Genomic DNA, 14,653 nt, shown 5'->3' with positions numbered 1-14,653 from the left:
GATTATTAAATGGGTTTGTTTTCTTTTCTGATGTGGAATGGCAGTGGAGGGTTAAAGAATTGTTATTTCACAGTCAGATGATAAAGCTCCCACACTCTTATTGGCTAATTATCATGATTACTAAACAATATGAGGCACAACAAAGAAAGAGACTGCAAACCAATGTATGGTTCGGTCCGCAAATCCAATTTAATAGTCTATAAAGTGACAACAGACACGTTTCAGGAGGTACCTTTTCTTTAGTGCTTAACAATTGAAAATGACTCAAAGTGATGCTTGCAAGGGAAAGAATAGTGCCCAAGTATGTGTGTGTGTATATATATATATATATATATATATATATATATACACACACACAAAAAAATATATTAAACCATCAGTGAAATGCCTACATGATAATATATCACTCCCATCAACCCAATTGTGACTCCCATCAACCCAATTGTGACACCGGATCTGCAAGCCTGCAAGGGAATCTATGATAATCAAAGAGTGGGACAATCAGGCAGTAGGCCCTAAAAAGTCATTATCTCTGAGCAACTTGTGTGGCAGGATAGAGAATTTAGAGGTGACTAATTTGCAAATTCCTTTTAACTGTCCCATCTACCGCTCGGTAATTATATGATAACTTGTCATTTTACAGAAAGCAAAAGATTATTGGCGTCAGTGGCAATGTACCTGAGAGACACAAATAGCTCATTGCTTAAGGAATCCATAGCAACATCTGGATGAACCCAGGTTGGGAAAGACAGCTTTAGCCTATCCTCTATTCCTTTCCTGACTTAGTACTAAAACCTTCATATAATTAGAGAAGTTAAACAAAAAAGTTATATAAATATGTTAATAATAACCATAACTAACTCCTAACCTTACCTGGATCTTAAAAATGAACTCACCTTTACCCTTGTTTTTAACTCCAGCTACACTTAACCCTTCACCTGGTCTCCTATACTTCCATCTAACTGCACCCTAACGCCAAAATATTAACCTAATTCCTAACCTAACCTTACCCATAAATCTCATCTTAACCTCACCCTTGTGCCTACAATAGTAACCTCCTGCGCAGGGCATAATCCCAGTGGTATTAATGCAGGAGAAATTACACTGTCATTAAATGAACTACTTTATAATAAAGAAGTAATGGATAATAAAGCCAATGATTCCAGGATAGCAAAAACTGCATGAAACAAAATAAATCTTTGCTCACTAAGAAGAGACATTGGCACCAATATGAGAAAACTCTATACCATTCAAAAACACATTATCCAACAGTTAATGTTAGAGTCGTCTTTAAATTGCAAATCCAGATAAAAAAACAAAAACAAATTAGGAACCTGTAGGACTTTCAAGCAAAATATGCCACTGTGCTTAACATACTCCATTTAGTCCAACCTAATCCACCCCTCATCAGTTAGTTGGTCTCCTGAAGCCTGGGTTATGTAAATCCTTCTTACTCTGTGTGAAGTTTCACCACTCAGATGTAACCTTCCAAAACAGCTAATAATGTTATTGGTAGATGTGAGAAATGTCTTAGTAATGACACAGACACAATATTACGAAATGATGTTTTTGAGAAAACCTCTCTTCCATTACATACAAGTAAGACTGCGTACACATGCTCAATAATTGTCTTTCACGATCCTTTCCAACGACAAAAGACTGAATGAGTGCTGTACATACAGTGCCGTTGTGCTCTACGGAGGGGAGAACGAATGAGCGGCACCCGCTGTGCTCTCTTCACTATGTATTGCAGGCATTCATGGATCCACCAGGACGGATTCATGAACGACGAGCACTGTACACACGTCAGATTCTCGTCCCATACCAGCCCTGAAGCGATGGTCGAATAAGAATCATTGAACGTGTGTACGTATATTTTCACCAGTTCCCCAACAAAAACAAACAATTAGGGTCAACTGCTGTACTACAGCTTTGTTCTTCAATTGCAAGGCTTTACATGGATTGCTGAAGGGAATATTCCTTTAAGAACAGAAATAAAAGATTTTTTTTTTTTTTTTTTAATCTGGCAATCTAAATGCTGTGCTAATACAAACAGCCAGCAGACACAAACATGCCTTGCCCATGTGACCTTTATTTAATGTTTGCAGCTCAATATTAGTGGCAATCCTGGCAGAAATAAAACAGGGTATTAACGTATTTAATAAGATTGCCAGCAGGCAATTGATTCCTACTTCTGCTGACCTACTTCTGTACAAATTTTAACTTATTGCAGCTTTGGTACACGGTATAAAAAAACCTCTTCCAGTGAGTTATATAAGGTGAATTCATCAAACATAAATGCACAAAAAGTAAATTATTGACAAGGGTGCCAAAGACAAATTGAAAGCAGGAGGCCGAGGAAGCTGGTTAAAAAAAAAAAAAACTCTTTGTCAGCAATGCATTACAGAGGCAATCAAACATTACTGCTCCACGCCTAATGTACAGTAATGACAAAACGACCCTTTGCGAAATGATTTGTGAAACATTTAAAAATTTCTTCCTGCACACATACACATGCAGACCCATTGGTTTGTAAAGGAAAATAATCAAGCCTGGATTAATAAAGACATCTTAAATGCAATTCCCTGCCCATATCATTCACTCCTCTAACACACTGTATATGTCCAAGCTGCAAAATAGCTTGTTGGGCATACAGACTGACCTGATATATAGCTGCAAAGATATCTGACCCTTCTCTGCCGTTCCACAGATGAATTCATAACAAAACAGAATTTAGTTAATTTAATGGATCTTAAACGCGCTCTCATCAAAGGGCCAATAAATAAAATAATAAAGATGTGTCTTACATGAAAAAGCTTTTAAAAGGAACATTTTGAGATAATTATGGCCTCTTCCATAGTCAACCAGAAATTCCCTGGCTGTCTGCCTTATCTTTTGGCATCTCTGCTTAGTGAATCACTGACCTGGAAACAGCTCGCAGGTGAGGGGTTTTGGCATCATTAACTATCTATTTAATATGATTTTTAGTGATCTACTAGGTAGTAAAGCTTAGAGAAGACAGCTAGGGAACTTGCAAACCAGCTGCAAACCAACGATGGTTTCACATCTATTGTGGCAAGTTTGTTTAAGGATAACAGCGATACAGAAATGCACACCTATTACAGAGACACTAAATAAAAAATACATAATTGAAAGAATCACTAAACCTAAATAACAATCTAGTTTACTTATTACATTGTTCCATTTTTTTTTATCCTCTCTCTAGATTTGCGATATAAAAAAAAAAATACTCACCTTCAGTCTTAATCTGTCCCACGCAGTACCTCTTCATCACCACTAGGTGTTCATGGTCTTATGGGATGAATAACACCCAACATTCCTCAACCCAGAAGAATAGGGAAAGATGGGGTGTCACTACCTTGTTCCCTAAGCATGTGCTCTCCACTCAGAGTGGTGCTAATGTCATAACGACAAAAGATCCTAGCATGTCACTGGTCAGAAGACATTAGTAACAGGTCTTACTAATGGGTGCACTATGACATGTTCAGTCCACATCAATAGAAACACTCTCTATTATGTTTATTAGTAACTGCTGAATCTAAGTTGTTAATGTACACAGCAGGATTAGCTGATAGTTATCAGAGGTAAGAATGTTTCCTTATGTGAGATGTGCCAACAGAAGAAGATACCAGGATCTATGATGGTAACTGAAGACCACAGAAGAATTAGGAAGACTTTAGCAGAATTTATGATACTGCTTGCCTGTATAAAAGAAAAGGCGTGTATTTTTTACATGTTTAATTTAAACTGTTCTGTCTATTTTTATAGTATGCAGTGCTCTTGCAGCTTAGTGACTTGACCCTCGAGTAATCTTTCAGATTTGTTACCTACATTCTTGTATTTTGTCCTGCTTTATGTGCAGACAGATTTTGGTTCCATAGGATCACCGGCCTATACCTGGGCTGCTTTACCCAATTACTGACTTCTGTGTTCTAACCCTGAAATCTTTTCTTTACACTTAGCTTCTGGTATTTATGTCATTTTTTTTTTTTACTTACCCTAATAAATGTTGGAAATCCTTGTCCATAATATCCAACTGCAAAGTAATCAGGCTTTGGTCGGATGACTTTCACAATGTTTTCAAAGAACTGTGCTTGCTTTTTCTGGAAGTGGAAAGAAAAATGAAAGTTGGAAAAGCCATTGTGAAGATTAATAAGTACATTGTGTAGAGGCAGTTGTTGCTGGAAGACGTTGTGTTATGAGAACAGCCTCTTTTATTAACTGCTGTGATGCCAATAACTTACTGTGTGGCAGCCTTCCTAAAAGTACAATAAAAGTGAACATTTGGAAAATAGGTCTCACCAAAATCTGTATACAAAATCAAGTGCATACAGGAGCAGAGCTGATGGCAGATATGAATATAACATGTTAAAGGGACCTAAGGTGAGGTTAAAAAAGGTGCAGGGTCCTGCCCAATGAAAATGTTTGTTACTTACTTCTCTGGCACCCCATGTCACCTATACTCCATGTCCTACATTCAGAAGTCTGAAGACAATGCTGCCTGTACTGCATTAAAATCCCAAGCAGTGTGGTCCAGGTTATCACCCTGCTATACTACAAGCACATTTGTTATGTGGATGAGAAAAAGGGTTTTTATTCTGTAGTCAGGCAGAAGAGAAACTCACGGAAGCCATAAAGCATTGAGGGTACTACTAGGACATATTGGTAGGTGAAAATGACAATTTGCATGGGTAATTTACTTGGTAGGAGCAAAGTGGTACATACATGTACCACATGTGCGATGTAGAGATCATATATATTTATTACTATTAATTTGAAAGCAAGATTTATGGTTGGGGGTTAGGTGGTTTACATTTAAAGTAAAATGTGCCCAGACTTTGCCCACCAAATATTTATATATTCCTAACAAACAGTAACACCACTAACCGTAATTTATCCTCATAGCTACAGACATTTTGGAGAAAGAAATCCTCAAAAATCACAACAAAAATATTTTTTCTATCACTTTTTATAGCTCCAAAATCTTGTCTAATGTAAAATAGTACATATGTTTTCATGATGTTAGAAAATGACTGTAAACCAATCTTGCTATGATATTTGAGAATAAATTACTTTACAGTGCAGGCAGCTTAAGGGGTTAGGGGTGGCTTGTTTTAAAGATTTTACTATTATTATTATTAGACTGCATGTATATAGCACAGACAAGTTACACAGCGCTGTACAAGGTCCATAGTCATGTCACTAGCTGTCCCTCAAAGGGACTCACAATCCAATGTCCCTACCATAGTCACATGTCTTTATTAAAGTCTAAGGTAAATTTTGGTAGGGAAGCCAATTAACCTAACTGCACTGTTTTATGAAAGCCGGCTTTACATTTTCTGAGTCCCCACAAGCCACTTACTGTAAGTAAGTGCAACATGAACCCAAAAAATGTATTTATAGTTACCTTACCCCCAAAGTTTTTGCCTACAGTGCCTAGGCTTGAAGTGAACTTCAATGTCTTACAAGACTTGCTCTGGTTTCCTCAGGGATCTTTCTGGAACAAAGCCAAGGTCATCCTTGCTGGAAGACTAGGGTAAGATATATAAAGCTATTTTCTTGAACTACCTACACACTTCCAATGGTTCTCAACAAATAATCGGTGCAGGGCCGATATCGGACAAGAGTCTGAGGTGTGTACAGCGTGCATCGTTCATCAACCGAACGACTGTCCTGGCGGATCGACGGACGATGTATGACGAGCGATTGTAATGCAAGGGAAGGAGGAGGGCGTGCAGCGGGGTGCCACTCTGTCGTGTTTTCCCTCCTCTCTGCATAAAGCAGAACGGTGCTTTATGTACAGCACTCGTTTATGCTTCGTGCAGTGCATAGTCGTTGGAAAGGAAGGCAAAGATCCTTTCCAACAACTATATTTGGAAGCGTGTATGCGGCTTTAGAGTCGGTGATTTTGGAAGGAGGTGTGGCCTAGTTAGATTAAGCAGACCAAGGAGTCCTCTCCTCCTGTGTCACTGTCTGTCATTTGCAAGCCCTATTTAATGTACAGTGCTGCGTAATATGTTGGCGCTATATAAATCCTATTTAATATTATTATTAATAATAATATTATTAATAATAATAATATTAATGCTCATAGGGGTTCATGAATGGTACAATACCTACCTGCAAAACTTAATAATAAAAAGCAAACCAGTTTTTGAAATAAGCAGCGTCCCTGAAGATTTCACCAACGTTTTTACTTTCATGATTTTAAAATGTTTTTAAAACATGTACCAGAATCTTTTTTTCTAGTGCTTTGTTGTTGTGAGATTTGCTTGCTGCATGTAACAATGGCTACTGCAAGATCTATCACATCATATTTTAATTACAATTCCTTTTTATAGAAAATTATTATTTCAACTGTTTTACAAGAACAGCAGCAACAAGTATGACCAACAATGTAATAGGAAAACTCACCAGCAGCTCACTCAGCTGTTCATAGTCAAACATCTCATTCTCATACTGCTCAGCCAGCTCTTTGCCCAGGGTGATAGCTTCCTCCCACATCTGTTCAGACAACATAAAATACAAGGAAAACGTCATGTTTGAAATGAAAAAGTAAGCCTTTTTTTTTTGGTTTATAACATTCTCAACATGTTGGCAAAGTATTCAGGTTCAGTAAAGAAAAGGGTTTCAGGAGACAGCATTCACCATCCTGGATCTAGTTTTATAAAAACGAATAAACTCATTCACATCTGTTCAATTGCTAGGTAATGCAAATATCTAACCAGCCAATCACATGGCTCCAACTTAATGTATTTAAGAGTGTGAACATTGTTAAGATAAGCTGAAGTTTAAACAGAGTATCAGACCAGGGAAGAACAGTGATTTAAGTGACTTTGAACGTGGCTTGGTAGTCCGTGCCAGATGCAATGGTTTGAGTATTTCAGAAATGGTTGATATGCTGGGATGTTTATGCAAAACCATTTTTAAAGTTTCCAGAGAATGGTCTAAAAAAAAGGGAACATATTCAGTAAGTATCAGTTTTCTGAGTAAAACCGCTTTGTTAATGCCAAAGAGAATGCCCAGGCAAAAAAAACAAAAAAACAAACAGGTTACAGTTTAAGTCTGCAGAAGTCTATCTCTGAACAAACAACATATTGAACCTTGTAGCAGATGGCTGCAACTGCAGGAGACCACAATGAGTACCACTTCTGACAGCTAAGAACAGGCACCTGAGGCTACAATTTACATGGGATCATAGAATATGGGTTGAAGGACACTAAGAGCCATTTAACGTGGAAGAAGTGTGATGTCTCATCAGTGGATTGGGAAGGCGGTTGACAGCTCTGAAGATTGAGAGAGATTAGAATTTGAAGCTTTTTTGTATCTTTATGAGCTGTGTTGTATCATTATATTCTGTCTTTGCGCAAAATGATATTGGTCTGTAAAGTACACCTTTCAATAGAGAGTGTTGGTGGCTTTCATCTTTTAAAAACCATGATTGTTATGCAGCAAGCACTGTAAAAAACATACATAAGAGCTTTACACTTGGTAAGGGATATTTTATTTTTTGAGGGGCAGCTTTGTGAAACCGTTATCACTTATGCAACACACAGCCAGGTAGATGAGAAACCTAATACCCGATTAAGCATTGTAACATCTTGCATAACCATAGACTACAAATTAATATCCTAACCTCAGTTTAACAAGCAAGGAGAGGAACAAGAGAACCTAAAAACAAAACAAAATAAAGTCTTCTTGGCTAAAGTGAGAATTACAAGACTGACAGAGAAGAATCTGAACTCTTTCACGAAGATGAATTGGTAAGGATACCTTTACTTAAACTGTATTTAGTTGTTTGCTTGGAATTTCACTTTAAATAAAACCATGTCAGTTAAAAAGAAGAAAATCTGTATCTCCTGCGCTTGCCAAGAAAAGGAGGTGATGTATCTAGACGGAATACGTGGGAGAAGACAGAGACAAAAGGCCATGAAGACTACACATCATTTCAAGGAAACTTCAACAGATATATCAATCTTTACATTTACTTTTCAGGTGAATGTAATGTAATGAGAACAGTCAAAATGTCAAGTCACCGAAGTAACCTAGCTGCTTTGCAAAGAGTTGTAAATTCCCTTTTATTGCCGCAGGGGATTGCAGCCATCAATCATTCATTTACTGTAATGTTGTGTGGCACTCACACTATCTATGTAAGCATGATCAGAGACCCAGAGGACTGCAATATTTTCTACAGCTGACAAATGTCATGCCCAATGCTGGGAGATGAAAACAGGTTACATTAACAGCGGTATCCCTGCTTGTACCAGGCATTTCAGTTAAACTCCAAGCTGTAAGTAAAAATAATTCAATGAATGGTCAATCATGGACCAAGCAACCACTGTAAGTGTCTTAAAGCCAGAAGTTTACCATGAATGCAATCCTATTTTCTATTGCAGGCAGGCTGTCTTATAAATGGCCTCAGAATACATGGCAGATGTTTACATACATTTTGGGTTGGCATAACCAAATGGGAAAACGCACATTTTCTCAAGATCAAATTTTCCTAGAGGTCTCTGCCTGAAATGCTTTCTGCAGGGGCAAAGCAGGAGTCTGAAAATTCCTCTAAATAAATATTTGGTCTGATGAAGGAGCTTGGGAATCCCCAGCATAGAGAATATCATGTTTGGGATCAGGTGTTTACAGAATAGTAGGACATATTTGAGGAGAGGAGTTTGCATGGCAGGTAGTTTGCTGTCCTATGTGGAATCATATGGATGGTGGTGGGGGTTACTGCTCCGACTCATTTACGAGTGTGTAAGTTTTTAGTTTAAGCCACTGAGCTCTGAAAACAGTTTTTCAATAGAAGTTAATTAGTAATGAGAAGACAAGTGAAAAGTAACCTAGAACACCACCTGCTGACTTTATATACAATTATAATATTCATATAAATCTCAAAATAGAGAAAATTCCAAACTATTGTGAATCATATTTTATGCAGCAACGTAACTCTGAAATAATGTGAATTGCAAAATAAATAAATAAATAATATAATAATGAAAAGAAGTCATTAGGAAGCCATGGGCTTTCTCTCCATGGAATAACACCTTGACAGATCTACTTGATTATGAAGAAATATCCAGATATAATCTCCACCTCAATACTACAATACCAAGTGCTACAGCACCCAAATGACTCCTGTCATGAACCTTTCCAATACCAAACGTAAGGGACAAAATTGGTGTCCATGAGACAGAGCTCTTTGTCAGAATCACAGGTTTTAATTGCATAAATTTTTAAAAAGCGCCAACAATCTATTGGCTGACACTGCACATTATTTTCATCCTACCTAGCTGACCAATGTCTAATTTATAAGATCCATAAGCCCCAATTCATCAGATCATTCTTTTTGAAGGTGCATTTTTATGTATTTCCAATAATCTAAAAATCAAATCTTAAATGAACAAATTTCAACAGGAAGAGTGAACATCATGTACTTAGTTACATTTTTTTAAAGCCATATTGTGTTTTTATTATTATTAAACTGGATTTATATAGTGCCAATATATTACGCAGCGCTGTATTTTTGTTGAAGAACACAAATCTGTTAGTGGTTATTTTAATGTAACGGCTTCTCTTTGTGACGGCTGTAAGGCACCATGTGTTGCGGTCATAGTTATTGATGCCATGCATTACAAAGTAGAACCAGTAGGCCCCACAACCCAAAGCTATGTACGCATGCGACCATTCATTTCATAGGAAAGTCATCAAAAATCTACCATGTGCATTCCCCTGATGTTGAACACTGATCTGTCCAGACAGATTGATGAAAAACCGAGCCAGGGATTACTGCTGTATTTCCTTATAGAAGAGAGCATAGTGGGGTGTTACTTGCTTGCCCTACCCCTTTCCCTCCCAGAACCAAGGAGTGCAGTGTGTACAGTTCTAGTTTCTTTTCCCTAAGCTGTATTGATCACAAAAATTTGTTTCCAGTGATGGAATTCAATGCCTGTTCAGGACTTAAACTCTGGATAGAGAGAGGAGCGTGCTGGCTGCAAGGGGGGAAACGGGGTTGTTCTAGGGAAGGATGTATGGCAAGGATTTCAGTGGATACATCTCATCAAGCAGTTAAGCAAGGGAAACACTCAGTAAGAATCTGTTCTGCCATTTGGAGGCATTTTTGCAGCACAAAAGTCTCAATGGTCTGCTTAGGGCTCATTCCCTCTTAGATTGTAAGCTCTTCGGGGCAGGGTCCTCTCCTCCTGCATCACTGTCTGTATCTATCTGTCATTTACAACCTCTATTTAATGTACAGCGCTACATAAAATGTTGGCGCTATATAATTACTGTTTAATAATAATAAAAATAATAATAATAATAATAATAATAATAATAATGGTTGCGCGCTGTTTTGTTATACATCCTAATATTTGGAGATCCATTAAGGACATCTTTATTTTTGCAGTAGTGTAACACCTCCTAGTCATACACAGGTTATCTGTCACATCAAGAAACTGCAGAAAGCAATAAAAATGAAAAAAGAGGAAAGAAAAGCAGCTGGGTTTAGGTGGTGTGCAGGGACCATGAAGAAGAAAGGAGACATATTTCTATTTTTTTTTAAACTGACCAGCTACCATCCTGTGCCTGGTCTGCTTTATACACTGATAACTAAGCAGGGATGATTTCCAGCAGAGAGGAACTAAGTGACAGAATATAAAGGTCTTCAAGCTTCTGACAACAGTAAAATGTGAAGTTCGCCCTCTGTTCCCAGTTGTTCCTTGCATAAGAAAAGGTCAGCACTGGAAGCTGCAGCTGTCATGTTTAGCAAAGAGGACTAATGTACTTTTATATTAGCAATTTCTAGGGGAAATCCTCCTAAATTACACCAGAAATAGGTACAATAAAAATGCACAGAATTTTATAAATATCCCCCCTTAAACCACAAGCAGTTTAAAGGGATATTTCACTTTGAAAATGCCTCCACTTGTGCACTAGTATTGCAGATTTCAGGCATTTCAGCTATAACTATCTCACTAAAAAAATTTACAAAAAGCTGAGGAACTCCCGACAGCTTTAATGTCCCAGTTGCACAGCCCTTAAAATTCTCAGGGATACAGTAGCAAGGACCATCAATGCAAAGGCGGAGAAGTCTTTTCTTTTTTTGTTAAAGTGCACCTGTCCTAAGAGAAATAACAAGGCAACCATTGCCAACAACTCGAGTGCTGGCTGATTGCATACTACACCAGCCATTCAAACCAGGAAGATGAATTGCTTAATTAGAAATTATATTGTATATATATCAATAATTCATTGGGTAATTTGCCCAATGAATAATTAATAGATATTTACCCAAGTGATTTGGTGGTAGTCATCCTGCATTCCACAGCCACATTCACCCAGCCTACAATTGGGCAGCACAGGTTCAGATAGTCTGCTTTTGTCAGCAATAGGTTTTCATGGTTTAATCTGCTTAAAACTGTATCTATCTTGTTGCCCAACATTGTATTTGCAATGGCTGCCCACAACCTTGGACAACCAACATAGAGCATCAAGCAACAAAAAAAGATCATGCCAGGTGGTAACTTTCCCAAAAGTGATCCACAGCAGCAGTAAAGATGGTGTTTAGATGCATATGCATCTTTTTGATGCATAATATATTTCCAATATATCTGTACATTAGGACTGACCACAGACTTGGAAAAATGAAAGGCACTTTCTATATCAATTATTTAAAACAGGGATTGATTTTTCTGTCTTATTGGATAGCAGGTTTTCTGTGCTTGTGCCACACAAGCACTTAAGGTTTTCTAAATCAGATTCATATTATATCCCAAAGTACCTTTATTTTCTAATAACATTTTTTTGCAATCTCTAATAGATGATTATACTACAAATGTTATAACCTTCCGAATCTCATGGTTTTCTATTAATTAAAAAGTAAGTAAAGTGCATAAAAGTTTTATTTTTGCAGCTTTGTTGCAATATCATGAAGGATGAGTGGGTGTTACCAGGGTGTTATAAGGATGAAGTGATGGCTATCATTAAGGCATATAAATGAACAATTACAATTTTTTTTCCTGTGCATGAATCACCAATTTATGAACAAGAGATATTAAATATATTTTGAGATGCTGGCTACTCTAGGATTGGACGTATTTCTGCATGGGACGTTGCAAGACGCCAGCTTCTATCTTTTTGGGTTCGGAGATCTGAACATGGTTCCTTTTCAGATAAAGCACAACAGGCGGTTAAACTAAAACATAACATTGACGCTTCGACGCTACTGACCACTAGGGATCACTTCTATATTCTTATCAAGACAACCTTTTGGATGTTAAAATATCTTATCCAAACGCATTTATTCTCATTTAGCCTATTATTAATCTGTTCCACCATCAGATTCACTATGGACTATATCATAGTGATCCCCTATTAATAAGATCCTATGACCCTAACCACAGTCTCCTACAATTTATTGGGTATACATATTCTTCCTTCAAACTCCTGTCAACTCAAACCAATGTTTGAGTTAGGTAACATTCTCAGTGCATCCCCTAAGGAAGCTTATCGGTGAAACGCGTAGGGTTGAGACATTTTCATTTGCATATGGAACTATCTTAGCTGGTTTTGTATAGACACCAGGCACAATTTCCCTTTACATTGGGAATCACCTACCTTTATTGAATGTAATTTGCTGGTATGCAATATATTAGTTTGGTTTACCTTACTGCCACTGATGTTTGTTTGACTTTGTCAGCACTTTCTTACGTGCATTTTAACTCCCTGGCAGTAATCTTCAGTGTGGCTCGGGGTAAATTTTCCATACCAAAAGCTGTAACCAAAAGCCACACTCGGGGTGGAATTGCCGGGGAGTTTAAAAGTCACACACATTCCAGTGGCGTCCTCCAGCGGTGCCTGTGGCATCCTCAAGTGATGCCCGGCATCTTCTTACCCCGGGGATGCCAGCCGGGCATCTGTGTAACCAGGCAATGCCCGACCGGCATCTGCGTCGTGTGAACGTTGTGGACACGAGCCCAGGGGAAGCAGATACTGGCCAGGCAATTGCTCTAGAGTGTGCGGCTGGGAGGCGGGACCAGGTAGGAAATTTAAAATACTAAGTATTTTTAAATATACCGCTTTTACACTTAAAAATACCTAGCATTCATACCACCGGGGTTAAACCCCAGCTTTTCTGTCTCCTTTAATACCTAAAAGCCATAAGACATAACCCCTAACAATGTAAAAAATCTATTCATGTATACAAAGCTAATACAATTGCTTTTATTGGGAGTTAATTTCCATGATCCTACAATTGTTTATGTAAATGGGGATTTGTATACCCCATATCTTATTCTGAATATAGGACACACTTTGCCTTTTTTATGAGTTCTTCTATATTTTATTTGATTTTGTGCCCTTTTCTTGTCCGTGTCACAGAGTTTCAGGTTGCTAGGCAACTAATTCCCCTATCAGGATGAGGTAGAGCGTGCCTTTGAGCCAGATAAATTAAAGAGCAATTTAAGGCAACAAGTGGAATATAGTCGGCGCACTATAAATGCTATCCAGTCAACAATGCAACTGTGCTAAAGTAAGAGTTCACACTATTTATCTTGGTCAGAGTTTGTAATCCTTTATAGAAAAATACCATGTAGCTCTATAAAAACTCTGTGGGAGTGTATCCCCTGAAGCCTATATTGTGAAAAATCATCTCTCTTTCTACTAAATGTATCTTTAAACACTTGCAAGGCAGGATTGATTCGGATTAGCAGCAAAACTATATGAATGGGCATTTTTTTTTTAAAGAGGTAATTTGGTATGTAAGGGTAGAAGGAGCAGTGTCCCAGGATCATCATATGATAGACATAGGACGTGTGGTGGTCTGATTAAAAAAAGCAGCCCATTGGGTAGGCAGGAATGTACCTTTCATTGGGGTTTTGTTGTTTTTAAAGGCACCTTTTATATTATTCACAATCTTCTCTTTTAGATTACATGTAACGAAAGGTACATCTTATTATATGATTTTTTGCTTGACCTATAGATATCTCCAAACACCTGATTTAACGGAAAATAAAGCATGGTTGGCAACTCCTCCAGGATTCAGTCTTTCTCATTGTTGTTCTCTTTAAATAAACCCCCTCCCTGTGTTCATACTTTCGGTGGGCATATAGACCCTGTCCTCTACCTCAATGATTATAGTTATTAGGGAACTGATCCCCAAGGATTCAAAAAGTAGCTAAATGGTAAAAAAAACATCTGATTTCTTGTGTCATGGAGTAAGAATCACTACAAGTAAGCCTGACCCATGAACCTGTGGTAGCAAGGAATGCCAAATTGACCTCTCCAACAATATGATCTAGAGGAAGGGTCAGCAAACTTTTTTGGCTACTAGGCCATTTTAGGAGGTCAAGAAGGCACACTAGGCTGGACTCTCGAGTCCTGTGCTGATGGTTCCGCCCCCCACCAGGAACGCCCCTGAAGGGAAATCCCTCTCCCCTGCAATGCATACGGGGAGGAGAGGGAATGTTAACTACAGCCGTGGTAAATAGGGAAGGGAGACATAAAAAAGAGGCTCAAGAGCCGCAGGTTGCCGACCCCTGCCAGCCCGGCTTTAGGCCGGATCAACCAGGGGGGCATTAAGCTGGAAAGGACTACTGGCTAGGCCGTATCTGGCCTAAAGGCCGGAGTTTGCCTACCC

The 14,653-nt window shown here is 38.2% G+C and overlaps 1 protein-coding gene across 1 annotated transcript in view; it reads right to left on the bottom strand.

Moving 5' to 3' along the window:
- The window catches only part of LOC140339922 (dedicator of cytokinesis protein 1-like), a 92,998-nt gene that overhangs the window by 28,121 nt on the left and 50,224 nt on the right, over positions 1-14,653 (bottom strand). The window contains exons 13-14 of the mRNA XM_072424838.1: positions 6,436-6,525; positions 4,020-4,124 (exon numbers count right to left, since the gene is read on the bottom strand). Coding sequence (XP_072280939.1) covers positions 4,020-4,124; positions 6,436-6,525 — 195 coding nt within the window. The remainder of the gene's footprint in view (positions 1-4,019; positions 4,125-6,435; positions 6,526-14,653) is intronic.

Source organism: Pyxicephalus adspersus, chromosome 10 (assembly GCF_032062135.1).
Source record: "Pyxicephalus adspersus chromosome 10, UCB_Pads_2.0, whole genome shotgun sequence".
NCBI lineage: Eukaryota > Metazoa > Chordata > Amphibia > Anura > Pyxicephalidae > Pyxicephalus > Pyxicephalus adspersus.
Note: the sequence above shows the minus strand (reverse complement) of the source record. Positions and strands in the feature narration are given on the sequence as shown.